The 27,992-nt window shown below is 30.5% G+C and overlaps 1 protein-coding gene and 1 long non-coding RNA gene across 4 annotated transcripts; both read right to left on the reverse strand.

Annotated features, from left to right (window-relative positions):
* Positions 1-6: 6 nt before the first annotated feature.
* Positions 7-27,936, reverse strand: LOC109597384 (protein pellino). Of its 3 annotated transcripts, none has more exons than XM_049963950.1 (9): positions 27,682-27,936; positions 4,436-4,534; positions 3,112-3,343; positions 2,785-2,979; positions 2,435-2,728; positions 2,160-2,375; positions 1,987-2,102; positions 1,782-1,930; positions 7-1,713 (listed from the first exon to the last, which is right to left on the reverse strand). In XM_049963950.1, exons 1-8 carry the CDS (start codon positions 27,789-27,791, stop codon positions 1,804-1,806), a joined length of 1,389 nt encoding a protein of 462 aa, XP_049819907.1. In that variant the 5' UTR covers positions 27,792-27,936; the 3' UTR covers positions 7-1,713; positions 1,782-1,803. The 3 variants fall into 3 exon arrangements, with proteins under 3 accessions (XP_049819907.1, XP_019868617.1, XP_019868616.2); XM_020013058.2 differs by lacking the exon at positions 27,682-27,936 and adding an exon at positions 21,098-21,463; XM_020013057.2 differs by lacking the exon at positions 27,682-27,936 and adding an exon at positions 4,593-4,788.
* On the reverse strand, positions 8,630-9,521 carry LOC126264738 (uncharacterized). The gene is made up of 2 exons (XR_007547397.1): positions 8,863-9,521; positions 8,630-8,805 (listed from the first exon to the last, which is right to left on the reverse strand). It is a non-coding gene; the product is annotated as an uncharacterized LOC126264738 (long non-coding RNA).
* Positions 27,937-27,992: the final 56 nt, after the last annotated feature.

The raw sequence follows: 27,992 nt of genomic DNA on the forward strand, positions 1-27,992 counted from the left end.
AACAAAGGATTTTAATTTTTTATTAGTGAATCCAGGCACAGATAAATTCATTTTGTGTAACTATATCTTAATTCTACCATCTATGGCTTTAACTTATACTACAATATTTACATACACAATTTGGATAAACAAAATTACTTGACATTTTTAGGACATAGGTAAATAATAGTTTATGGTAAATTATTCAATGAAATTGTCCAATATCAAAGTATATATATAAATATATATACTTATAATTCCATTAAATCACGCTTTATTTAAAAAAAGTTACAATAAAACTATAAATTACCTTGTTTGTTCAGGTAACTGTAAGACGACATCTTGTTTCGTGTTTCGTTGAAAATTAGATTTGAATTCCTATTGAAGAACCCAATGGAAGAACTTAAAACGTAACCATTAATCACAATAACACATTTTTATATACACCCTAAAGTATTCAATTACAATAATTTACCACATTAAGTAAAATGTATATTTCATTGTTTAAAAATTATTAACATTATTTTAATTGATATATTAATAATCTTAGATAATAAGCTAAATTCTAACCAGTCTTAACAATTCACACATTTGCACTTAAGATTAGAACATAAGTTACTGCAAATTTTAATTCACCTAGATGATAAAATCAATAGTCTGTTGTCTTTAATACTTTAGTATATTGGGAAGAGGGAGAAACAAAGTGTTTTTTCTTTGTTCCCAGTTTACGATGTAATGCGGTTATTTACAATAATTTCGGATAATTCAGTTAATAAATAGTTGAAAAGCTATATACTTTCATATTTTGATATCGTCAAGACTTACCGTATATACAAAAATGATCTGTAATATAGATTTTTCGTAGTGTTGTAGGTACATTATAAATAACAAACTGCTTGTTTATATACACGATTTAAATTAATAGCAGGTCTGAGGTTGAAAAGGTCAATTACAATATTGAAATGTACCTTTGTCCCTAAACGTAAGAAACTACTATTTCTCGTCCTTTTGAGTAAAACCTTCTTTGGGACCAGATTATACTCTTCAACTACAGACCTGTTGTTTACGGTAAAACTCTGTGAATATTAAAAATAACGGGGACAATTTCTTTAAAACTCTATGTAAAAAATATCTCATTCGCAATCCCTAGATACCAATAAATATTTACAAATTTCATATAGTGATAGTTACAAGATACAGGAAATACAGTATGCAAGAAAGCCAAGTGAAATACATTTGCTGATTAAACTGTTAATTAGATGTATTTTCAGACAGCTTTATAAAAATGGTTCGAGATTAAGAAATTTCCATAAATGACATCAATACCCTGTACAATTTAGATATGGTGAAATAAACATTTTTATATGTCCAATAATTTTACATCTAGTCTTGATTCACCAGATACCAAAAATTCGATACAAGGCACATAAGCACACAAGTTCTTGATACATACTTTCATTAAAACTCGTTTATAATAATTTAGAATATTTACTTCAGCAAGCATATCTCACATAAGGCTGTATATTTGGAAAATATCATTAAATCTAGCAGTATAAATAAAGCTTTGGTCAACTAATCTAGTTATATTTCACACCCACACACAATAGTAAATGAAAAATTTGGAAATTAAATTCTACATATCATCTTTATATCGCACTTTTACTATTATAACCTGAAGATAAATTAATCGGGGACTGTTTACATCACGGATAATCGCCAAAGACAATTTAATTCCTAAAATCAAAAGATATTATTCACGTGTCTTGATTAAATAAAATTAATTCAAAGTGAATTTCCCTTACTTTAAAAAGCCTTTGAATAACTTTAGTCGACGTTATCTTGAAATATAAGCCGTATATACCCCGGAGATCCTGACAACGGAGATGCGCAGAACGGACACACTGCATGAAAACCGTTGGTGCCATGCGGAATTGCCACGTTCGCCCAGTATCTGTAAGTATAATCGATCAGATAATACATTTCAATTATGAATTAGTAAAAACTTACTTGACAGTTCTTTCAGTGGCCATGTGACCACATGGATTGAACGCGAACGTCGGCGGACCGGAGTCCACGTAAAATGCCGGCTCCATACCCATGATGACTTTAACCACAGGTCCCAGCTGGAAATTAATTAATCAAATCATCACTTTACCATGACGTTTCAACAAGACCGTTACCTCAAGACAAATGGGACATTTTCTGGCGCCCGAGTCTTTGTCCTGGCCCCAATCGTGCAATCCTTGAACGTGTCCGCAGTTTAGATATACGTACGGTTGCTGTTGATTCTCGTTCGGCGTCACCTTCCTCGGAATCACCAACGTGTTCAAACCGACCGGACACTGTGGTCTGCCCGCATTGATCTTGTCGATCTCTCGTTCCAAATCTCGTTTGCTCTACGATCGAAATTGAGTTTAAAAGAGTTTACAGAGTAGGTGCGTAACAATTAAATTACCGGTGACTTGGCCAGACCTTCGGCCGACCTCCACAACAGTGTGGCGCCGCACAAGTCGATCATTGTGCCATCCTGCAACACGTTGGTCTCATCGTCGACCACGTGACCGCGCTGCTGCGCAGACCGAGATTCTCTTAGCGACAGCACCACGCCGCCGACTGATGTCTCCAACCAGTAGCCGTAGAGGGCGTCTCCGCCGCAGAAACTGCCGCCCCGAGGATGCATGATCAACACACCGTTCGTCGTCAAGCCGTCGATTTCGCGACCGTTTTCCTGCCATTTGTTCGCTTTTTCCTACGTTGAATTATGTATAGTGGAATTGGTTTTATTGGTGGATAAATGTAACTTACGCCTAAAAATATGTTTTTCGAGGTGTCGAAGCCCGCGGCGTATATCCTAGCTATTTTAGAATTGTTTCTATCACATAAAATTCTGCAGGCGAATCTTGATATCGTGCTCTGCATCACTTTGTTGTCTCCCGTTTTGTCACCGGGAATGGTGTCCATTACAACAAAATCAATGGGATTCTCCGATGAACGCCCGATCTAAAAATATATCAAAAACATTAATTAATACCAATTAGAGTCGATATAAAACAATGGAGTTGAAACTATTAGAATTCGTCGTATCCGACTAGAAGTGGTGTTGTAAAATATGGTGTATAAAATGTTTCTGACCTGAAACATATCTGTGTCCTCGTCCTTGGTATACTCGACGATAACCGCATGGTTCCGCGACAGCGTGTAGGAAATCGAATGCTGGTTGGCGTCGAGTATCGCTTGGGACGAGTGCGGCGTCTTGACGACGTAGTGCCGCGACCTTTTCACCCCATTGGCGATGGGTCGCTTATACAGCACGAACTTGCTCCGTTTGCGACCCTTGTCGCCCTGCGGCAGGAACCCATTGTACCTAGAAAAGGTACCAATTATTTTCAAGAATGATCTGTTGGAACATTTCGTTCATACATTATTAATTTTATTTATTTATTTTATATATATAATAATAATAATGTATATTATATATATAATAATAATGTATAAATGAACAAATTTTAGTTTCGATACTAATTAACTCCCCTTTTGAGCAAAATTTGATGAAAGAGGATTTTTAAGTTAAGGAATTAGTTATGATCATTATTTTGTTGTAGACTAAATGGTAACAGCTCATACGACACATCGTTTACTTACTGTGTGAAGTTTTTAACAATGGTTTGTGGAACGATAATTTCATTCAATTCAATCTAATTCATTAAGCTAAATAACTATCAGTAATTTTCATTCAAGATTTTTTAGACAGAAAGTATTAAATAAAATTGAAACTAAAATTTTAAATTTGACCATTTCTGGGGTTTGGCATTATTTTAAGTCATAAGCATTGTATGAAACTATGAACCCATTAGTTGTGAGAAACCGATTCGATTCAATTTATTAGAAAAGCTCAGCGTTAACAAAAATTTATAATAAATATGATAAATTTCGAAATGGCGTGAGAGATTAACTGATTTTTCAGTTAATCGTGATATTAAACTGTATTGTACATATTTTTACAATTAAAGGCAATTATGAAAATCATGTTCAAATTTAAAACAAAAAAATTCAAATATGAGTTTTAGGAAAATTATTAATCAAAATAAATTATAATATTTGAGTCACCGTCACTCAGTCATTAAAATATTATTCTTGAATGACTTTCATTTTCTACTAAATCGTGTTACGCATTAATGCCAATTATATTCAAGCTAAATTCTGAATAAACGTTAAGATGTTGTGAAATGAAAACTTACAAACGTAACAGAGAACTGACAGGTACGAATCCTTAAAAGTGTACGCGTACTAAACAAGTCTCGGAGTTTATCCATATTATTCATTTATTTTGCCAGACACACACACACAAAGGTATTGTTTTGAACATTCAAAAGTGACAGACGGCCGGGATTAAACAAATTAGTTGTTTGTCACAATTAAATGAGTCATAAGAACGGACAAAATGGAGTGTACTCACCCTAATATGACTAGTTCACCGTATTTTATGATTTGTTTGGGCTTGTCCGAGTTGGCACTCTCTTGTTCCTCTAATATGGGAGATTCGGTGCCATCCGACCTAAAACAAACAATAATGTTTAATAAAACCAGCTCATCAACACATTTCTATTGCAAACCCCAAATAAAACCCACCCATATAGAAATGGGTGATGGCAATCTCTTTGTGTGTCGAAAAAAGTCTAGTATGTGCGGGTCGTGTCATTAACCGTTAACCATTTAATTCGTCCATTGGGGAAACGTGCCCCCTCGTTTCACTTTGTTTGTCGAGCGCTCGTCCCATCCATTGTTTCGCGACGAAAACGTTTTATTTTTGCACGACGTCCGAATTCGACATTTATTTCGGTCTAGACGTGCGTATGTTTATTAGCACGATTAACGTTTTGCAATAACAACAAATAACAATGTTTCGGATGGTGGCTGGAATTTATTGTTTGAATTTCTGTTAGTCATGTGTCGTGCTTAGCTAAGACTGCAACCCATTTTTAAATTGTTTAACAATACTAATTACGAATGTCACGTAAAAACCGAAATTATTGTATGATTGTGCTTACGGAGAAATTGTCGAACAATGGATTGTCTGGATGTTTCTAAAAACGTAATACATTATTATTAGCGTTAATTCGTGTTATTGTCGATAATTACATGTTCACATAAGAGATTTATATTGTTACTCGTGTAATATTTCATGAAAAATACAATCGGCTTTGTTGTAACTCGGGATATTAAACGAGATAAATTGCAGTAATACAGATTAAAACCACTCGTAACACAGAAATTTCGAAGTGCAGGCTTATTGGGTATATTTCGACCACCGCATTATTTATGTTAATATATGAGATACAAAAAAATGTTTTATTTAAACTTGTAGGAGCATTTCCAAATTTTTATGGAACTCGGAGTAAGCAGCCATAATTTTAGCAACTCTTTTAGTTGTACGACTTGAAATTGGAAACCAATATACAGTGTCTTGGAAAGTTCTGCACAGAGTTCTATCACCAATTCTCCACATGAACTGATCGATTTGCATAATCTTGTCTTATTACAAATAAAATAATTTATTTTCAATTTTCATTTTTTTTTGCTAGAAATGACAACGATATAAAACTTTAAATCACATACTTTCCATATATCCATATATGAAATGTTAATTGAATCTTAAATATTTCTCCATAATTTCTTTTCGAGATGTTTTCGAGTAAAAAATTAATTGTTGAATGTTATTAACTTAGACGCCCTGTATATTTCTGTAATTATCAACTTTTGTATTAAGGTTAAATGAGGCAAGTCGAAAATTGGTGGCAGAATTCTCTACAGACCTTTCGGGGACATCCTATATATAAATAACATTTAATGCTTTTGTTATCGTCGTGAATAGAGTATTCAGCTAGTCAATATAATTTTATTCTTTTAAAAGCTGCATATTTATGTTTTGCATCATAGTGAAGCAGTATCATACGCCGAAAGAAAAATTATAATTCAGTGTTACAAAGATCATCAAGACTAAAAAGTCAATTGTTACCCGTATTATTAGAACAATTCAGAGAAACCGGGCAAGTAGTAGCTACGAAAAATAATGGATGCGTTCGAAAAACTTGAGAGAAAATCGATAATTCTCTAATAATAATCCACACTAATGGTCAACTGAAATTAAAGCTAACCTGGTGGAAATGGGTCTTGCTAAAATTACCAGTGGCGGCTACTAAGATGAGGCAGTGCCTCATCTATGAAAATAATTTTATTGACATAACATTAATATTAAAAAAAATGTCTTTATTCTGTAAAATAGAATTTATTATTTAATATTTATTAATTAAATTAGTGTTGAAGATATTTGGTATAGAAGGAGTTTTTGTGATTTGAAAAAGCTATTTTGCGGACTAAATTTACATGACAAAAGCAGTGATCATTAATTAAGGATATGAGAAGAATATTACTAGATCATGTTTGGCAGCATTAATGCAGGAAAACCTCTGCTTTCTCTTTCTACCGTGAATTTCCTATTTGATTTGGGCTGAATTTGGATTTCCTCAGGATCACGTGGATTGGACCCAGGATAATGAATCAAAAATTAATTTATTCAAAAACTATGGATCTGCTTATGTCCTATATAAAAAAATCATTTTTAAAGATTTAGTTGATTTAAGTTTCTATTTCTAGCTAAATTCAAAAAAATATTCGTAATATTTTAGCATAAGGAAATATTAGTTTTTAGAATAAATTATTATTTTAACAGTTCACATTAAATAAAAGTATTATATTTCACATTTGTTGCTAGAACATTAACATTATCCAATTTTCATTCAACTAACACACTTTTTATCTGGTGATAATGTATGTCGCTGCATTCTTAAGTGCATTACATAATAATTTAGGACTAATCTTAGAAATTATATTTAAAATTAAAATAAACAATAGGAGGGGTCAAAATACGACTAAAACCTCATACGTCACTTTGAAAAAATATCACCTACAAAACAATTTTAATCGGGCACAGAAAACGTGCATTCTAAAGTAACATTCCCCGATGGGTCAAATATGTTTAATCGATAACATCACCGCAAGACCATCCGTAAAGCGGTGGTTATGCGGATCTTACAGGGAATGGAAAGAAAAACTTTTTCGAGTTATTACAAATGCACGTGAGGTCGATAACCGGCACCATTTGACACATTTTTTTTTGTACTACGAACTTAAGTAGATTATAACAATGGACTGCGAAGTTTTACTCAAAAGTTACTGTAACCTATTAAACGTGGTGCGGGTCAACGACCGTTTATCTGCTATTAACCAGATCATCGGCGGCCACAAAAGAAACGAAACGAAGAGAAAAATGTATTTTTATTTTACCAATTAACTCGGCCTAGATATGGTACTAAATTAACTGTTCATCGCGTTTTATTGGTGTCCTTTCCAGGTAGTTACTATAATTATTATAACCGCAACGATTCACATTCGAAATGGAGAAAACTTCCTCCGGATAACTAGAATTGGACTGTGGTGCTACTTTTTCCACATGCGGGTCCGTTTAAGACGGACACATCCTCGCTTTTTATTTATAACTTGATTTTAATTAATACCCACCACTTTTTATACAGATTATCCTATATTCTAAGGATTTTTATGTGTGTTTTTTTATATATATTACATTCTTTTATCTGATTTTTATATCCTTTTCTAAATTAAACTATTAAAAATAACATTTATAAACATAAATTGTCCTTAAATATAAAATTATGAATAAAATTAAGGAATAAGTTAATAAATATTAAACAATTTATATTTAAATATTAAAATTAAATAATTTGTGTGTATTAATTATTTATATTGTCCATGTTTCTTTAAAAATTATCAAATTCATGCAATTTCATTTGTGAAAAGACCTATTAACAAATTTAAAACAGGACAATATACTTGATTAATTAATGTCCAAAACATATTATTTATTTTCAATATATATTGATTAATAGTTTATTGTTTAATCTTTATTAATTCATAGTTTATTCATAAATTTTATAGTTGAATGTAATTTATGTTTATATATAGTTATTTAATTTAGAAAAGGATATAAAAATAGAAAAATAATGAAAAATTATGTGGTATTATTAGAATTAGATTAAAAGTATCAAGAAAAAGTATTTAATTATTGTAATTCATTGTTGTCTACAAAACAACGAACCTACATATTTTGAGATAAGTTTCTTTTTACATAAAAAAATGCTTGTAGAAAGATTGTACTGTTTATAGAAAAACACAATTTAAATGGTTATTTTTAATTCTATACGTTAAATGTTTCAAGGATTATATAAGTTTAAAATAATTTTATATATTTTTTAATTTAATTGATAATTCATATACTATAAATTTAAAATAACAATATTTTTTTTATAATTTAAAAATTACTTTTAATTTTTTATGCTTAATATTTATAATATTATAAATTTAAATTAAGCATCTTGTAATTTTGTTTTTTTTTTAAATTTAATAGTTTAATTTAAATAAATTTAACTTTTTATTTAATAGTTTATTTTTAATTTTTTTAAGCTTATAAATAAGCGTATACATATTAAATTTCTTTAAAATATAGTACTTAATATTTAAACACAATAAAAAATGACTTATTTTGGTAATTTTCATATTTCTTGATACAGAAAGAAATTTTTGTGTCAAGCACCGAGTTTTCGATTGTTTATTCAATAAAACTGCGTTATAAATAAAGAAATGACGGGGGTGTCTCCAACTTAAGTGGGTCACACCATATATGTTTGGACAAGAACGGCATCCGGAAGAAGATATTCGCCGCGAAATACCTCCCGTCTTATGTAATGGCATCTGAAATTAGTACAGTTTATTAACACTGAAAATAGCGCGACCGACTGCTATTATTACAAGACGAATTTACATCCTGCATCTTGAAATGCACCGTCCAGTTCAGTTCTGTACTGAATTTTTGCACCGATACACAATACACAGGTTTGCCGTATTGAAATAATGTCGGCGAAACGTACACACGAAATCATTCGAATTCGAAACAAAGAACAGTAATTTGTTTATGGTTCGATCCCCATTATCAGTGTTTATCTACACGTTCATGTTCACTTATTCATAAAATTGTGAACGGCGGTGCGGCCGCTTTTATTATTGACTGGATCCGTTTCGATAACGTGACAGCACCAGTGAATCCGCACGAATTAATTAAAATCCACCCTCACAATACATAAAATTCTAACTTATGTAAATCGTTCGAATTGAAATGACTGAACACTTAACAGTTAATTGAGTGGTTTATTATTAATGTGTGTGGGTGTTTCAAATTGATTTTGACGGTTTAGGGGCATTTCCAGACCAGTAATGAAAAAGTGGCTTGTGGTCGGGACTGAAATTTTCTAAAACGTCGATTGCCACAGACCGCGTTATAATTACTCTGTCCGTTTCAGGGATATTCCATAACCGTAATTGAATTTGACATTAAAACGTGTTTATTTAAAAGTATATAAAAATATCATTACCTGACATTTTCTTTTCCAACTAATTATTTTATTGCAAATTTTTTTTAATCTAAATTATTTAAATTACTCTATAAATTGTAAAATTGTTAATATTAAAGATATAATAAGACTTTCATTCAATTAAATTATTATCAAAATATTTGATTAAATTTTATTTGTGAAAATATTTGTCAATCCTTAAAGAAATTGATTATTTTTGTTAATCTCGATTTATTGATACTCGACATTTGACAAAAGAATGGAATACTTTTTTTAAGTTACAAGCCTTCAAGTGTGTAAAGATGGATAAACACAAATATTTATCAGAAAATTTGAAAAATGAGTTTTAGAATTTTATAGTGAATTAGTCAAAGTAGTTTTTCAATAATTTTGAGAAAATTTTCCATGATATTGTGAAAACATGTATACAGATGGGTCCTCGAAAAATAAATTCAGATGTTGATAAACTCATCAGTCAGATATCGGTAAACAATCCATCAAAATCATCAAGGCAGATTAATCAGGAAATATCACAAGACTTCGATGCAGATGTTTCTAATCGAACTGTGAGAAGTCGGTTATGTGTAACGGGGCTATTTGGGCGCAGAGCTGTGAAAAAACCTTATATATTCAAGGGATACCGTAAACTCCGAATGGAGTTTGTCAGAAATCATATCAACTGGACCCCACGCATATGGAATTTAGAGACGATGAAACCAAGTATAAATTGTTAAATCAGATGGTAGACAATGTGTAAAGCCAGTTGGAACGAGTCACGATTTTAAGTACCAAAAACCAATAGCTAAACATGGTGGTGGAAATATTATAATATGGTGATGTCTTTCAGCATCTGGTACTGGTTTCATAGTACGAATTGAAGAAGAATTGAAGAAGTTTGTCTGTAGTTTGGAAGTTTTAACAAGATAAAGATCGGAAACACATTTTGGATTAAATGGTCGACCTTCTCCCATCGTTCTCATAGAGTCCAGACTTAAATTCAATTGGATTGAAGATCTACAGTATTGGCCATAATATTGTATACTACAATGATTAGATAGTTTACTCACTTTGTATAGCACACCAAAAACTGTATGAGATTTTAATTTTTTGGTTGGTTAGAAAACTTGGATTTTTTTAAAAAAAATCAGGATAAATAAATTGTGCGTATTGCTGAGGCCGACCTATTCTTATCATCGGCCCAAAATTTCCGCTACCAATGAACCACTTGGGCCATCTCGGATTTCTACTAGGACTATACATTGAAGACTTTCGGATTCTGACTTAAAATGTTGTAGGTCAGCAGAGAAACACATTGGGTGGACTGGAAAAGAATTGTTTGGAGTGAGGAATTCAAATTTAATCTGTTTAACAGTGATGATATTGTTCGACGTCCGAAAGGTGAGCGATTTAATAAAAAATACATTAAACATTAAACTATCAAACATAGAGGACGATCTGTGATTATAATGGGGTGTTTTTCTTCGAACGACATTGGTCCAATTCACCTTACAGAGGGCATAATGGATCAGATATATATGTGTGTGTCAACATCTGAAATTAAAACTCCAACAAAAAAACTTTAACAAAGAGCATTTGTGGCAAGTTATACAAGAAGAAAGGACATTCTTGTGAATGTATGTTGCAATCTTGTCGACTTGATGAACAGGCGATGTTACGCCACCAAATATTAAATAAATAAACTATTTTTATATTTAATTTGTATATATGATATTATTCCTTACTTACGTCCACGACCAGTTTTTTGTTTTAATGGATATTAATATCGTGCAATCTGTTATTCGCATTTATAAAAAATATACTAAATAAATATAATGAAGGGAAAAAGTAAATTAAAATTTATTCCACATTTTTGACCACCATTATTTATTATATACTTCAATAATTACTTAAATAATATGTGAAATTATTAATAACAGATCCAACTAACGTCTTTCAGTCAATAAAATTAATATCAGAATATAAATCCTTAAATTTATTTATTTTTAGATATTGCTGTTAAAAACTTTATTTACACATATTATCAATCGTGTCCTTTACATTCGCTATGTAAATGACAAAATTCAATATCCCTATCAATTTGATTGAAAAATATAAATAATGAATACAAGTCTTTATTAAAAAAATTATAAAGAAATTGATTTTTTACACATATTATTGATTTTTTTCAAAAAAGAAATACTTTCGAGTAAAAAAAAATACATTTGGAACTTTCGAATGCGTCAAGTGTCACGATCCATGTTCCAGATAAATTTGTTCTTGTATATTTAATTTGCTTTATCTCTTATTTGTCGGGAAATACCCGAAAACAGCCAAAATACGAACCAATCTGAAGCACTCCGCAATGTAAGAAAAAATTTCCAATGATTGCCATGCTTGTATTCAATTTAAACTTAGACCTTGCTGAAAGTAAACACGTTGCATAATAAAACTGCAAAATATGTATACCAAATGTTCGGCGATGGATTTGTTTGAGAAAATGTTTGTTTGTCCACATGTATAAATTTCACTGGAATAGTGATACAATAAAATTCCTGAAAATTTCCAGAAATAATATTTTATCGAGTCCAATGGAAAATGGTATTGTGTAGTACAGACCACAAATTTTCGTAAAAAAGAAACAAAACCCGTCAAGTTATTGTCATATTATTTTCCCGAATGTTCATCTGTAAAATAATTCCTCCGTCCAAATAAAAAAAAATATAATTGCAGTACCACTTCCGTAACAGTTCCCAACGATGTTTAGGTCAATCCAATTATCGATGCTAATTACTCGACACGACGGCAATCGCACGTGGATTAGCGCAATTAGCAAAAGAAACAATAAATATTACAATTAAAAATTTCACTTATTTTCAGCCTTCGTTCGGCAATTATTAATTGTACTCTATTTTCTGCACTCAACGAGATCACTCTGGCATGTACCGATAATGAGTCGAAATTGCGGCTTGATTTTAGTTTCGCTTTCAAAATGAGCAGCAACGAAATTAAGTCGAGGTTTCGGTTGCTCGCAATGGAGATTTTTTCACGGACCATCGCGAATTCGTAACGAAATAAGTTCATACGATCCGGATTCTTTTGCAATGGTTTCTAATTGAGTACATTTAATGCTTAAGCTGTTGCAATGGGAATTGTGTAAAAATGAATTTCTATGATTGTGCAGATTAATTTTCAATTTTCTATTAGAAAAAACCTTATTCATTAATTATAAAACATCAATTGTAGTCGTATCATAAAAATGAAATGTTTCCAATTTTTCTGATAAAACTAAATACGTATGACCTAGTATTATGCAAAAGAGTGTGACAATTAGAATGACATTTCAAGTGAAGTACCGTGTAAATTCAGCAAGGTAAAACTAATTTAAATGTGTATGCCCAATTATGCAAATTTTACTCCGAAACCATTAATATGTAATAATTTCAAAAACACAGTAACAGTTTTTATTTAAAAATTTGAATGTTGTTTTTTCTGTTATTGAGTCTACCATGCAACTGGTCAATCTAATTTTATTCTATTTCATACTTTTTTTATTTTTCAATGGACAAAATTATAGCAACTTTTAATTTTATGGTCTGTCATTACTGCCTATGAATTTAAATGAATAATTTACTGGCCAACTTTTGCTTATTATGATTATTTAATAAATGTGAGAAAAATTATAATTCAGCGATACCAACACAGAAAGAAACAGGAAGAGAATGCCAAGGAGTTTACCACTAAATAAGTCATTCGTTTCTCGTACTATTAAAAATTTTAGAGAAACTGGCCAGGTGATAGCCACGAAAAAAAAATGTTTGAGTTCGAAAAACTTGAAAGAAAATCGACAACTAGATAATTCGAATGACAGAAAACAATTTAATCTTATCGTCAGCTAAAATTAAAGCCAACTTGGAACTTGATGAAATTAGTTCAGGAACTGAGAGAAGATGGTTAGTGGATGAGGGTTTGTTTGACCCCAGATCTATTAAATATGTGTCCAATTTTGACTTGCTTAAGATCACACTAACAATTTGTTTCCATATATTAAAGAAAATGATGCTCTTAATAAATATGATCCACAGTACAAGCCCGTCCCAATCTCCAGACATCAACCCTATAGAAAACATGAGGGATCACGTTCATTCAATAATATCATATATTCGAAAAATGGTCGAGTCTATGCCACAGAGATAAGTGTTAATGTAGAATAAAATAATATAGTTTTAATAATTAAAAATCACCTTCAAAATTAAATTTACTACAGCTGTTATTCACAATTATTTGAAAAAACTACTAATCTATACTAATTTGTATGTAAAATCAATTAGATTAGTGTTGTAGTCTATTCTTGTGTCAATATTTTTCACAAACTCGAACAATAATGTATAAATATAATACAATGCAAGATTACGCCACCTAGACATCCAAATTAGTACAACACATAACATGAATAAAAATAGATAATTAACTAACTCTTAACGGAAAACGTGTAATATTTATTTCCTTTCCATAGCTGAAACAAATGATAAACCAAGAACAAGTTATCGAAAGGTAAACGGATGAGTGTGTGCTAATTTAAGTATTCTTTTAAAATCTAGCACACTAAGCAAGTCAACTAATTTTTTAGTTTGTCTGATCTATGAAGATGTTGCTTTTTCTATGAATTTCGTCAAAAAATTCATAAATAGATCGTCAATATCGTATCTTTGGCAGGTTATGAAATTAAACGTATTGTTTACAAATAATTAAGCTAATAATAATTAAATACAATGTGGTCCATTTAGGAGGATAATGAATAATTGTTTCCATGATAGACATAACAATATTTGACAAATATTATTTTCTATCGATCCACTGTGGTGTAGTATAACATTTTTAACAGTCAACAAATTCGAAAGATTGATTAAAAAATTTGTTATGAAAAACCTACTTAGCTAAATTGAATTTAGTACCTTCATATTAAATAGTCAATTAACGGAGTTGTCTCAATCTGATTAGTATTTGATCAAATGTTCTTAACAGTATATAAATGAGTGGTACTGACAAATTGGCTTGTGATGGTTATAGTACTAAGATGTAAACTATTTGTGAGAACCAACATTTAAGTCAATATCCGATATCTTTATATATTTTTTATACTTTATTCATAATGTAGTTGAATGTGGCAAATAATCAATTTTTCTCGGTAATTAAATAATAGACTACAATCAGGTGAAAGCAATACGTAGTTTTTCGCTATCTTGTGGACTATTATTTATTAAAATAGCATTATAAATAAATGCACACTGTATGTATAACCAAGTTCTATCATTGTTCAGCATCATTATATAAGTTTTTCTTTTGTGAGACAATATCAATTAAACAGTTGCAGCTGAAGATGATGAGATCATCGACTTTAGGGTTAAATAGGCCTTATTCAGTGTGTCTGTATGTTATCGAGCGTTATTTATTGTGCATGATTATTAATTTCCTGTAATTCGACCTAACTGTAAATAGTGTTCAACTTTATCACACTTAAACTTGCGTACATGTCCTTATTTGCACTGAAACAGTAACTAAGTCAGACTAAATAGTTTATATAAACTACGCCGACAAAATAAATAATGAATAACAATTGTCTTATCATTGTGCCTTGTCTGCCCCTTAACGACATGCCGAGTCTTGCCGATTAAAATAACTGGACTGGTCGAACAATATATCAAAAAGAAAAACCCGGAATGGCAAATCGCCATTGAAACACTAAAATCGGTAAGGAATGAAAACAGCGTGTGAAGGAGCGATTTATTGAAAATGTAACGGTGCAACAAAAGGCGGACATGAATGGGTATTGTTGTTGCAGCCAAGAATCATCAAGCAGTTGACCTGTAAAGTGGATCACCAGTTTTCATGCGACTTTTACCTCGAATAAATTTATCGGTGCTTTTACTACGCAGTATTTATTATTAATTATGACCGTAATTGTCGTAAATTATCGACTGTCTAAGCATACCGTAGCAAGTTTCGCCAAGTAGAGCTCAGACAATTTGATTCGATAATTTCATTAATATGTGAGTGCTTCCATAAATAAACTCAATTAAAACTTTCTTTGTTTCCGTAATGGAAACAAGCACGTACGAGGGCACATGCTCCTCACTGGCTCCAACGTCTAATGGTACTTGCTCTTAGTCCCACACCCGAGTTATGGCCAGTTACAAGCTGGTTCCTGCCTATGGCAAACTATAATAACACTCCAGTTACGATCACACACCTGCCTATTTCTTTACAGTTCCATCATTTCCATTTTTGATTGTGTTTTTTTTTTAATTATGTATTAGTTGACCTTTTACATTTTGTATCTGAAGGTAGGACATTCGAATTTTTTGTTAAACAACGAAGACGTCATCTGCCTTTCGAACATTATAAAAAGTGTCTATGCATATGCATATCGTATATTACTTTTTTAGTATAATATCATGTGTGTGTGTGTGTGTGTGTGTGTGTCAAATATATATAATCAAATTGCAAATTATCAAGTTTTCTTGTCAGAAATAAATGAATAATAAAAAAATACATTTGAATAGTTTTTAGTGCTTTCGCAAGCTTTTAAGTTGAAATGACCAACGTAAAATATACTGTGAGGTTGTAAAAAATAAATTCTGATAACTTTCGGATGGAATAAAACCACTTAAAATGTTGTCGATATAGCTATGGGCACTATCAATTTTTTTGTATTAATGAAGACGGTGGATTTGTGATATATCATTCATTGAAAGGTATTTTTACTCTCTATTCAATTCTAATTGTTGACTAAAATTGGGTGAGTCGTATTAGGGTTAATGTGTCGTATAAAATTAAAAAAAACAAATAGGTATTTGTTATTAAAAAAGTCAATATTTCTTGAAAAAATAGGTATTTCACCACAAAAGACAGTTTAGTATCTCATTTACTTCTCAACGGTTGTGTCTATGATAATGATCAGGGAAGATCTTTTATTACATTACTGTAATAAAAAAAAAATTAGAAATTTCACGTCATTAACGTTAGCAGAATATTTATTTTAATTTAATATATGAAAGTTAATTGCTGACTAATTGTGAAATCAACAAATATTTAAATCGAATCTTTATCTTCAGATAAACTTGGCAAGATAACTATAGAAAAATAAGGTCATTCAGATTGTATTTAATTAATATTCTCAATTATTTTTGACATTATATTCCAATTTAGTTGGCCAAAAGGAATAAATTTATTAGAAGAATGTGATATTCAACGATACAACATGAGTTTATCAATATACAAAATTCGATGAATTTACTAAAAAAATCAATTTTTATCCATTTTTGAATGTGAAAAATATTACGGTAACTTATACAGGGTTGTCCATTAAAAAAATGAAAACTTTTTTCAATTGTAAACCAAGAAAATAGGCACTTTTAGACAAAATGTCACTTTTTTAATTAAGTAGTTTAGGGAATAATCTGTCAAAAAGAGCACAAATTATATTATATTTCAACAATATTGGAATATTATATTGATAATTCTATACTTACACTAATACTCTTAAATGGTGTTAGGAAATGATTGAGATTAATTTATAAAGATAACCACGACATTACGAAAAGTGTAATAAATACCAATAATCGGTGAATTGGTGGAAGTAATTTGGGTATTAAGAATATTAATATAATATACCAATATTCTTGAAAAATAAGATAATTTACTATTTTTAACAGTTTATTTCATAAATTACTTGATTAAAAAAATAAATTTGTAAAAATGTGATTTTTGATTTTTTCACTGAATTATGAATATACATAATTTTTTTCATGAATTTTGATATATACCCATTTCAGTAGATTTAGTAGTTAGTTAGATTTTGTAAAAAAAATTGTTAGTATCATTTCTTCAATTTTTATGCTTAAAAAAATACCATGTAGATTTTTGATTTAATGCTTTACAATTGAAAAATAATTTGTCAAAATCGATCAAAAAATGGGGGTGTCTTGCTTTAAAATGGGCCACACTGTAGAAACTCATAAATAAAAAAAATTAAACTCTACTTCCTTACTTACCTGAGATTTAAGTTATCCGATGATTTTTAAAATATTCAGGAAGAAAATCTAAATCATGCTAAATATTCTGCAGTAAAAATATGATATTTGTTTTAACTACGTTAAAATAAAAATTGAATATCACTGAAGTAATTTGAAGCTGACTTGTGGGAGATTTAAAAATAAAAATAACAAAACAGTTATTTTTAATGATTAATAAATTATATTTCTCTTTGTTCGTAACATGAACTCGATGTTGTTTTATTGTGTTCGTGGATTAAGTGGTAATTTCCTGTTTCATTAACTGCAATATTATAGATATTTAAATTTAACAATAGTTTACGTTTAGCGTTGATCTTGCAGAACTGGTTTAAATCGTATCATATTATTCTATTATCAAAAACTGGCACCCCAAAAACAAATCCTTGACCCGCCACTCAACCAGTTTTTGACATGACAATTTTTCCCGCATTATTGATAAAATTATTAACATGCCGTGAACATACCATCACACACGATCGATATTCGGCCGTGGACAGTGCAAGTGGATTTAATTCCTTTCGCGGCCGTTTCACAAAAGGACTAATGGGCGAAAGTACGACTGATTAGTTGGATCTGTTGTAAAACACAATGCAACACACGTCTTTTACGTTTGTTTCGAAACTGCGGTTTACCAACATCCTGAACGATTATTTCATATAGGATATTTTAAAGGATATTCATTCCGTCGTGGAATCACGACTTGAACCTTGGACAACCAAGGTCGGACAATTAACCGTTCTTCCATTTTCAATGTGATCGTCGAGATATCAAAATACATTAGCTTAATGTTCATAGTTTTAATGACTTATTTTACGAAACATTAGATTCCAAAGAAACCACGATAAAAACCTCATAAATATGAAAATTGTGGCTCATGTGGATGGATCGAGGCTACAAATACCTGCTTCGTACGTTTCACTACGGAAAGGAGCAGTCTGGCGATTTCGATTTGTAGGTCTCTAAAATTAGAAAATTATAAATTTTATGATCCGTTACGAAATAATTAATTGAAAAAGTAACTATCTTGAGCCCATTCAACTTTTTTAGTGTCAGTATTAGACTAAACAAGCGGCCAGAATATGCAAATTAAAATTGTTTATTGAGAGATTCAATCGTTCAGTCAACGCTGTCATAAAAAAATTACGCGTTAAGTTCGATTGCAAATTGGTAACGAATCAATCAACGCATTTATTAAATAAATTTTATTTCCGCAGTAATTAATAAATGTTGCTGGTAAAACGGTTTTCTTAGAAGTATAAGATTCCGATCAAAGTAAAAGAGTTGAGAGTAAATATTCCAATTCGCACTACGGACTGACTCATACCTTTCCACAAAAATTCATAGTGGTAACAAATATTACAGCTTATGGTGTAAAATTTGAAAGATCATAAATTAACGTTGTGCAGATATTGCGCCAGATTGCTAATTTCTACATATGTAAAAACATTAAATCCTGATCCACTTTCGACCAGAACAACTATTTTAACTATCTCTAATTAAAACGTTCGGTAATTTTAATATTTCTACGAAGAAAGTGATTTTACTTTTATTCGGGTATGTTGATTTACAAAATTAGTTTATACTTTCTAGTTTTCGAAGTATTAGTTAGCAATTACTTTGTTAATAAAAGACCATTTATGTATTACTATATTGAAAATTATCTTCTTTGGAATACTTTAAGATATTTTAGAAAACTCATTTTTATATTTAAACTAGCAGTCCCTTTATTTGAAGATTCATTTCTTCCACTTAATTATAACTCACGTTTTGAGCAAACTTTTCATGAGTATCGTGACATTCAAAGGTTATTCTCTATAAAAATAATTAAGAGATTTTATTCACGACACATGTTTAAAGCAAAATATGTAATTTTCATATTTAAAGTAGCAGCTACTTTATTTAAGATTAATTTTCTTTCACTTTGTTCGTAGCTTATGTTTTGAGCAATGTTTCCAGGTGTTGTTCTTAGTCTTTGTTCATTTTTCAATTATTTTTTAATAGAGACTATAACTCTCGTGTTGAGTATTTTTACGTTAAACATTATCCTCTATAGAATACTTTAAGAGATTTTATTTACTATACATTCTGCATGTAGGTGTTCTCAACCTTTGTGCTTCTTTCTATCATTTCTTAAATTAAAGTATGTAATTTTTATATTTAAATTAGCGCCACTTTATTTGAAGATTCATTTACTTTCATTTTGCTTATAGCTTACGTCTTGAGCAAGGTTTTCATGAGTATTGCTACATTTATTATTTATCTATAGAATAATTTAAGAGGTTTTACTTACAACACATTTTTTAATGTAAAATATGTTATGTTTTTAGCTCACGTTTTGAGCAACGTTTCCAGAAGTGTTGTTCTCAATCTTTGTTTCTTTTACAACCATTTCTTAATTTAAAATATGCAGTTTTTATATTTAATCAAGCAGCTACTTTATTTGAAGAAAATATTTCTTCCAGTTTGGTTATAATTCACGTGTTGACTATTTTTCCGTTAAAAAATTGCCCTTTTTGGAATAATTTAAGAGACTTTATTCACTATAAACATTCTACGTGTGGGTATTCTCAATCTTTGTCTTATTTTTACATTTAAACCAACAGCTACTTTATTTGAAGAAATATTTTCTTCCACTTTGGCTACAAGTGTTAATTAAATTAAAAATTGACATCTATGGAACAATTTAAGATATTTTATTCACTATTTTCTACATGTTTTTTCAATCTTTGTTCCTCTAACCATCATTTCTTAAAGAAAAATATGCAATTTTTATATTTAAATAAGTCCTTGTATTGAGCAATGGTTAATTGTTTGAATAAAAAATTTATTTTTCAAACTATGGCGAAAACATGTGATGCAAAATTTAAATTCACTTGGACTGTGCTAAAATGTGTGGTATATGTACACGATTTTCATATTATTATAACAATCCTTTGATATATTCGCAGTATTTTTTTTATTTGTGCCCAATTTAACAAATACAAATAAGTAAATTAGTAAAACGTGAAGATTTTTCTAGATCTTGAAACTGTCACTTGCATTGAAGTTGGTGAACCACGAAAAACAGAAAGAGCGTAAAAAATGACGCACATTGATGCATTTCATACATAATTAAACATGAAAAAAATAAATAAATAAATAAATAAATAAGCATATAAATTATTTGCACGTTGCGAACTTATGTTTTCATATTAGACGTAAAACCTTATCAAAACAACAATGACAAAAGCCGATGGTCAACAAACAGAGACCCGAATGGACGAAGCCCCCATATTAATTAAATGTTGATCGAAACTTAAAAACATAACGAAAGCCCAACGCAAACCTTTCGAGTTAATTACTGGATAAAATGGCACAGACCACTTTGGAAAACGTTGCGTTGCCATCCACCAGTAGCTAGTACTAGCCAGCCTCGAAATTGGTACTTATACGTTTTGAGCAGTTATTGAATGCGTGCCCGCGACTTAATTATTCAAATAGTTATTAACAAAGTGTCCGGCATGTCATTAAAAATTGAACAGGAATGTTTAACCCCCCCAGCGAAAACGAACAACAAAAACGCACCTTTTCACCATATCTGCAGCCGTTTTAAACAGTTTGGACGTTATTTTTCCCGGCGACCGACCAAAACAACTGACTAACTAATGAACAATATCACTGCACTCGTTCCATAGATGTAAATGTATCCAAGAGGCGATCCTGTTTATCCAGAGGCATGTTAAAAAACTGGCTAGACAAATATCACTGGCACCGTACGCGTAGGGCGGACTGTTCCGTGGCCGTGTTAATGGCACAACAATTTCTCTGGTAAAACGCCGTTGTTCGTTGGCACGTTGAAAAACACGCTTCCGCCGAGACCAGACACCGTCGCACTTAGCCACTGGACTTTTCTCAACAACAATGGCGCTTGCACCGACGATTTGTGGGGGACGAAGACAGGAGCCGAGCGGCGGATGTAAACATTGACATCGCAACGCCCTCTATCGTTGACAGGTCGAACCGCGCCCTAAAATCTACGCTGCCCGACAACGAAATCGAATCGCTTGGCTTAATGTCTATGGCGAATTCGTGTAACATTCGGAACGTTCCCTGTCGATGGAATATATCATTTTGGCCAAATTTGCCACAATCGAAAGTATTTTTCGTTGTTTTAAAATAAGCATAGTGTTCTAGCGTTCTTGTATATCATTCAGTTTTGCTGTTTGCTATGGATCACCCAAAAATCATAATCTTGATCCGTTTTACTTCTGTACTTACTGTAACAATGGCGGCTACTCAGTTGAATGTTAAAAATTAAATATTTTTTAATGTTTTATTCTTTAAAATAGAATGTAACTTAATATTTAAACGAAGGTTTAAACAAAGGTAGATGGGTAATATGTTGTAAAACCGACAATTAAACAAGTAATAGGTGTTTTATATTAAATTCCAATGAATATTTTGTGCGCCAATACTCCAGAGGCACTTTTAAATGTGTCTCTTCCCGCCAATTCGTTTCATAAGTAAATCTTTAAAATTTCAGTGCACGCACTTTAATATTCTGCTATTATTTCAATGGTAGGGGAGCAGAGACGTGCATCTAACCAATGAAACGAAGTTCCCGAACATTACCGACATTTCAGTTTCAAAAACTACTTGATCGTTTGTGTGTCTGGTGGATTCAGTTGTGGAAAGGTTTTTAATACTTACTATATAGCGTCAACAAGTAGTAACACAGTTTAAATTATTAAGGCAAAATGTTTGTCCTTAAATTGTAGTGAAGATATTTATTATGAAAGGGGATTTTGTGATTTGAAAAATATATCTTGCGGACTAAATTTACATCTCAAAAGCACTGATCATTCAAATTGTATGTTGTTAATTATGTGTAAACAAATATATTGTTTTTGTTTTTTATTTTTGGTTCTATATATGTTGTACAACAGTACCTCATCAGAGTCAAACCTAACGAGTCGCCACTGCTAACATAAATATTTTAATTCAGTTTTAATTAATATTGTCACATTTATGAGTATATTTAAGAATAAAAAATGTTATAATGGTTTATAAAAAATTTAATCAAAAACATCATTCAAAAAAGTGGATATTTAAAGTAACTGGTGCTACTTTTTTATTAAGTAAAAGAATGTTTAACGGTTAAATTGATTTTAATTAACAAACTTTTTTTTTTATTTTCCAAAATTGATGAAAGATACAAATGGAAGTATACTAAGAAACTACTAAATAGGTAGTCAAAGTAAAAAATCATCAACAAAAAATCACAATCACAAGGTATTATTACAACTTCTAAAATGTTACTATTTTATTTACTGCCAACTATTAAAATAATATTACCTTACTGACGTAAGTAAGATATTCTCAAAATTAATATTTTTTTACAGTAATGGCCATAATTATATCAATATATTAAAAATGTGAGCAATTGTACTGCCAGTACTAATAATGTTTATTGTTGTGTCTACTAAACAACTAGTCAATAAATTTATGAATAAACACTGTGTCTACTACTAATTACTTGCTTAATATAATACAATTATTAAATCATTGATCGAAGTGAAACTGTAAAAAAATTATAATTAGGGGTTACCAAGAACGGGAGAAACAAGAAAAGATAACTAAAAGTTTACGGCTATATTAGTCAATCATTTCCCGTATTATAAAAAAAATTAGCGGAACTGGTAAAGTGGTACATACGAAATTATATGTCCGAGTATGGGAAAAACTTGAAACATGGATAGTACGAATGTTAAAAAACATGTCTACTAAAAATGTCCAAAATATATAATTTTGACGTGCTTATTTACTGAACCACAGAACATTAGAGACGAGTAATTTTAGTAACGAACCTAAATTTAATTTATAAAAAATTATGGTTCTGCTTATGTTAAACATCCCACAAGAACAAAAATACATACAAAAGTTTATTATACCCAAAACGCATTGGGATATTTTCATAAAATTTGGTATACAAATAGATATTGAAATAAGAAATGTTCATCGGTCATCGGAAAACGTATTGTTGGTTTTTTGTTCTTTTTTCTTCATATCTTTAAGGTATTTCAAATAAGTGTGTACTTAGTTTTTGTAACAATTTGTTTTATTTAGTAATTTATAATAAATGTTTAACATGCCTAAAGTACAGAGAAGAAATAATTTTAGACAATTAAGCGAATTTGATAGAGATACAATAGTGGGCCTGGATGAAGCAGATATTTCGTTTCCAGAAACAGCGTGGCGTTTAAACAGAAATGTGAGTATTACAATACGATGTTGGCAGTCATGGAGCGAAGAGGTAGAGCAAGAGGAAGACTCAAAGCAAAGAGTTCAACGCGGATGATTGCCGATAAAGGTAGGCCAATTGGTATTCGATCTGTTTATCTCCGTATAAGGTCCTTTGGCCCACGGATTTATCGTCCCCTTTTGGACTTACTTCTACCAACAAACTATAAGCGCCAATGTAGTGACTGGTGTATGGAACGCCAACAGTGAGATGAGGAATGGAATCACATTGTGCTTAGTGATGAATAGCGTTTTTGCTTGGGCATGCACGACGGTCATAAGTTAGTAAGCCGGCGAGGTGGAGAAAGACGAGTTCCTCACGTTGCTGTGGAGAGTTATATTCATAACGCTATGGGTTTATGGGTTTAATGGTATGGATTGTTATTGCTTATGGTAGCAGGTTACCTTCAGTTTTCATTAGTGGCAATATGACGTCCCAGCAATCTGTGGATGACGAATTGGAGCCTTATTTTTTTCCCTACATAAGACGAGGTCTTGGATTTATTTTTCAGCAAGATAATGTCCGTCCACATATTGCCTAGAGGCCTCCCATGTAAATTTACTGCCTTGGCCACCCAGATCTTCAGACCTTTCCCCAACCGAACATATCCCACATATGATGGGACGACGCCTAAGCAATTTATAGCACCCTCCACGGAGCCTTAATGAACTAACGTCAAATTCAGTTCGTGTATGATGAGATATTACAAGAAAATGTTGAAAATATCATTAGATCGTTGCCACAACAAATCTAGGTGTTATAAATATAGTAGTAGTTAGAGTATATAAATATAGTGAAGAAATGATGCTTTTAATAAATGTGTTTCAACATGGGAACGATCCTAAACACAAAACCAAAATTGTCACAGATTGGTTAAAAGACCAAATCAGCTCAGTTTTGTGTAGCCCGTCCCAGTCCCAGACATCAACCCTATAGAAAACATGAGAGATCACACTTATAACCAAATTCGATATATAAATTTTACAAATTTATATGAACGCATCACATCAATTGAAGAAGCGTGAAGTGGTCGAGTCTTAAATTAAATAACATAGTTTTAATTTTAATTAAAAATCATTTTCAAAATTTCAATTTTCAAGTTTCTAATTTATGACCAGCACAATTCAGAAAAATAATACCGTTCTAATTTTATTTAGCGGGGTGGATAACTCATCTTTCACTCTTGGAAATACTCTGTATTTCTCATAATTCCGAACGAAGAAAATATCTTCTCAAACACTGAAAACCGATATTCTTAGAAATTATTAGAATTGTATTTATATTACTCAATCCATTTATTTTATCCTCTAGCTAGGAAGTTCTGGATCCCAGCAATTTTAGGACACTCCTGTATAAAAAGTTACATTTAATTTTTTGAATTGAATCAGACATAAAAATAACAACAACTCAAAGCTTTCGATACATCTCCATGACATATCTCGACCAATTTCCTAATATATGACATTTCTATATTCTTCCAAATACCTTGAATTGTTGTCAAGAGTTTAAATTTATATAATTTGGTTATTATCATGAGGAAGATCATCATAATTGCGGAGATTGCGATGACCACGTCACAACATTGATACTTTGATCTTTTGATCCGTCACAATTCTGGATTTTTGTTTGGGATCGTTACTATGTTGAAACAATTTTAATAACGGAATCGTTTCTTATATGGAAGCAAATTGTTGTTTAATATATCACTGTACATACGTAAATTGGTCCATGTATCTAAGCCAGAAGCAGAGAAATATACCTAAATTATAAGTAAACCATCACTGTGTTTCTCAGCAGCTTAATAAATTTTTCAGTAGATTTTTTTTGTGGTATTCTAACCTAAACAGGACCGTCATTTTTAAATAAATTAAATTTAGATTTATCACTAAAACTACCCGTAGGTTCCACTAATCCTTGATCCTGTTGACAAAGACAAAATTGAAAATCTAATTAAAATCGACCTATCCAATTTCCACACTTGACCATTGACATTCAAATTATACAGTATAATATATAATTTTTCCGAACTCGCCCAACATTTTTTTCCCAGTTTCCCTAATACATCTCAACTCGTTACGAGTAAAGGTGATTCTGGGCAGTTCCAAATCTAGCTTTCAGATTCTTAAAAGAAGGGTTTTTTGCTGTTCTGTAGCCAAATATACCCCCATCCATTTCTTCTCATAGTTCTTTAACTAATTTCAACTATTTTCATTTCCTGCAAGTAGACTTCCATTAACATTCAAATTATCCAGTTACCCTGTTTCTCTTAGAATTTTTCTAGTAACATTATTATAGTTTTCTTACAATATAGTTCTCTACTCCGATCTATTATCATACATATCATTATATTTTTTGTGATAAGTTATATAGTATTAAAAATTGACAAAAAAGTAATTTTATTTTAATGAAATTTTAGACTAAACATTATGAAAATAAATTCTCAAAAATTACCTAAATATTTTTTATATAGGAATTATTCTGATATTTTTATTCAACATAAATGTTTCTACTATCTGCATCTACATACGTGTATGTATATTAGACAAGAGTTTAGAAAATAAAATATTACGGTAACATGCACTTTATTTTTAATGGTACATAAAAATATAATTTATAAACTGTTGTTTTATTACAGTATTATCCTTTAACGTAAGTCTTTAAATTTTATTATTTGTTATTACTTTCATGGGCTAATATACATCCGTAATATTGCGGACATACATACGTCGGCATAAGTTTAGTTTACTGCAAAAGCAGCAAAATTAAATTTTCCCACTATTAATGGGTATATTCTCCAATTTTTAAATCTAAACAATTTTAGTTATTAATAATTTATGTTCGAGATAAAGTGAAATTAAGAGAAGACAAATATTATTAACAATATTTAAAAAATAAATTATATTTCCTGTAAAATCTATGAAATGGACTTTTCATTATTTTGAATTCTAATTCTAAATTATAGAATAATTCGAATATTTGTTTATTCGAATATGTATTTCAATTCATATTCGGTATCTTAGAATATTTTTTGTTTTATTTTATTTTTTCATTTAACAAAAATATTTTACATGTCACTTACTATAATTTGTATAAAAATCTTACTTACTTGGAAAATACATTAGAATATTTAATTATTATTGATTTTTTTATAATTATATATAATATATAATTTTTTTATATATAATATATAATTTAAAATTTTAAGTATTTTAGAATACAAATTTCAAAATTATTGAAGTAATATTTAATTATAAAAACTAAGAAATTTTACTTTTATTTTTTTATATATAGTTAAATGATTTTTAAATTAATAGATATTATTTTCTGGAAACAAAAGATATTTTGTTTTGTTATTGTTTCATAACATGTTAGCATTCTCACCAGACACGATATGTATGTATGTTATACATACATAAATGCACAATACATTTAATATATAATGTAATTTATAATTAATAATACAATGTTGTTTCTAATTAAAATTTTGTGAATATAAATTTTAGGTACTATAAATATTGGTCTGTTTCTTTGCTAACAATAAGATAAGCCATATCAATGTTCCACAACTAATTAAAGAGAAATATCAATTAGTTCAGATCATTTATATGCATTTTATTAAAATATTTGAACAAAATAAAATTATATACTTAAAACTGAAAAATAGGATGACGCAATAAACATACCCATGTGGTGCAAAAGAAAGATTATTCCATTGAAACAATATTTTAAGTGAAAAAAAAACAGAAAATATTGCATTGCTATAATCCTGATACTTTAACAATTTCCTGCAAATCACTTATAATTTCGCAAGTATTGCACAAAGACAATCAGTTCTCCCTCATAAATATAATTCAAAAACGGTACTTACAATCTCATTTTTACAATGATTTTCTTCGGACACGAGAAAACCTCAATTTCCCTACAGTGAACTAGCGCGTTGCCACACACTTTAACGGGGTGTCTTTTCCTCTTGATCATTATTGTTCACTATCCAAACGACCGACAAGAAATGACGTTTACCAACACACGAGGAATCCATTTTCGAATTACACTTCAGGTTCAGACCTGTTCGTCTCAAACGGGACAACGAGACATTTTCGTGCGTACTGTCGAACTTGTCGAGAATTGTTTTCAATACGTCCGCAAAGTTGCAAAGACTGACGTGCGATTGGTGGAATA

This window comes from Aethina tumida, chromosome 1 (assembly GCF_024364675.1).
Source record: "Aethina tumida isolate Nest 87 chromosome 1, icAetTumi1.1, whole genome shotgun sequence".
Lineage (NCBI taxonomy): Eukaryota > Metazoa > Arthropoda > Insecta > Coleoptera > Nitidulidae > Aethina > Aethina tumida.

Excerpts from the sequence above, each read along its gene's own strand:
- LOC109597384 (XM_049963950.1), bottom strand. The coding sequence starts at position 27,791 with ATGATCAAGAGGAAAAGACACCCCGTTAAAGTGTGTGGCAACGCGCTA. Across the intron at positions 2,980-3,111 it reads AGGACACAGATATGTTTCAG|ATCGGGCGTTCATCGGAGAA; the intron begins GTCAGAAACATT and ends ATATATTTTTAG. Across the intron at positions 2,376-2,434 it reads AAGGTCTGGCCAAGTCACCG|AGCAAACGAGATTTGGAACG; the intron begins GTAATTTAATTG and ends TTTCGATCGTAG.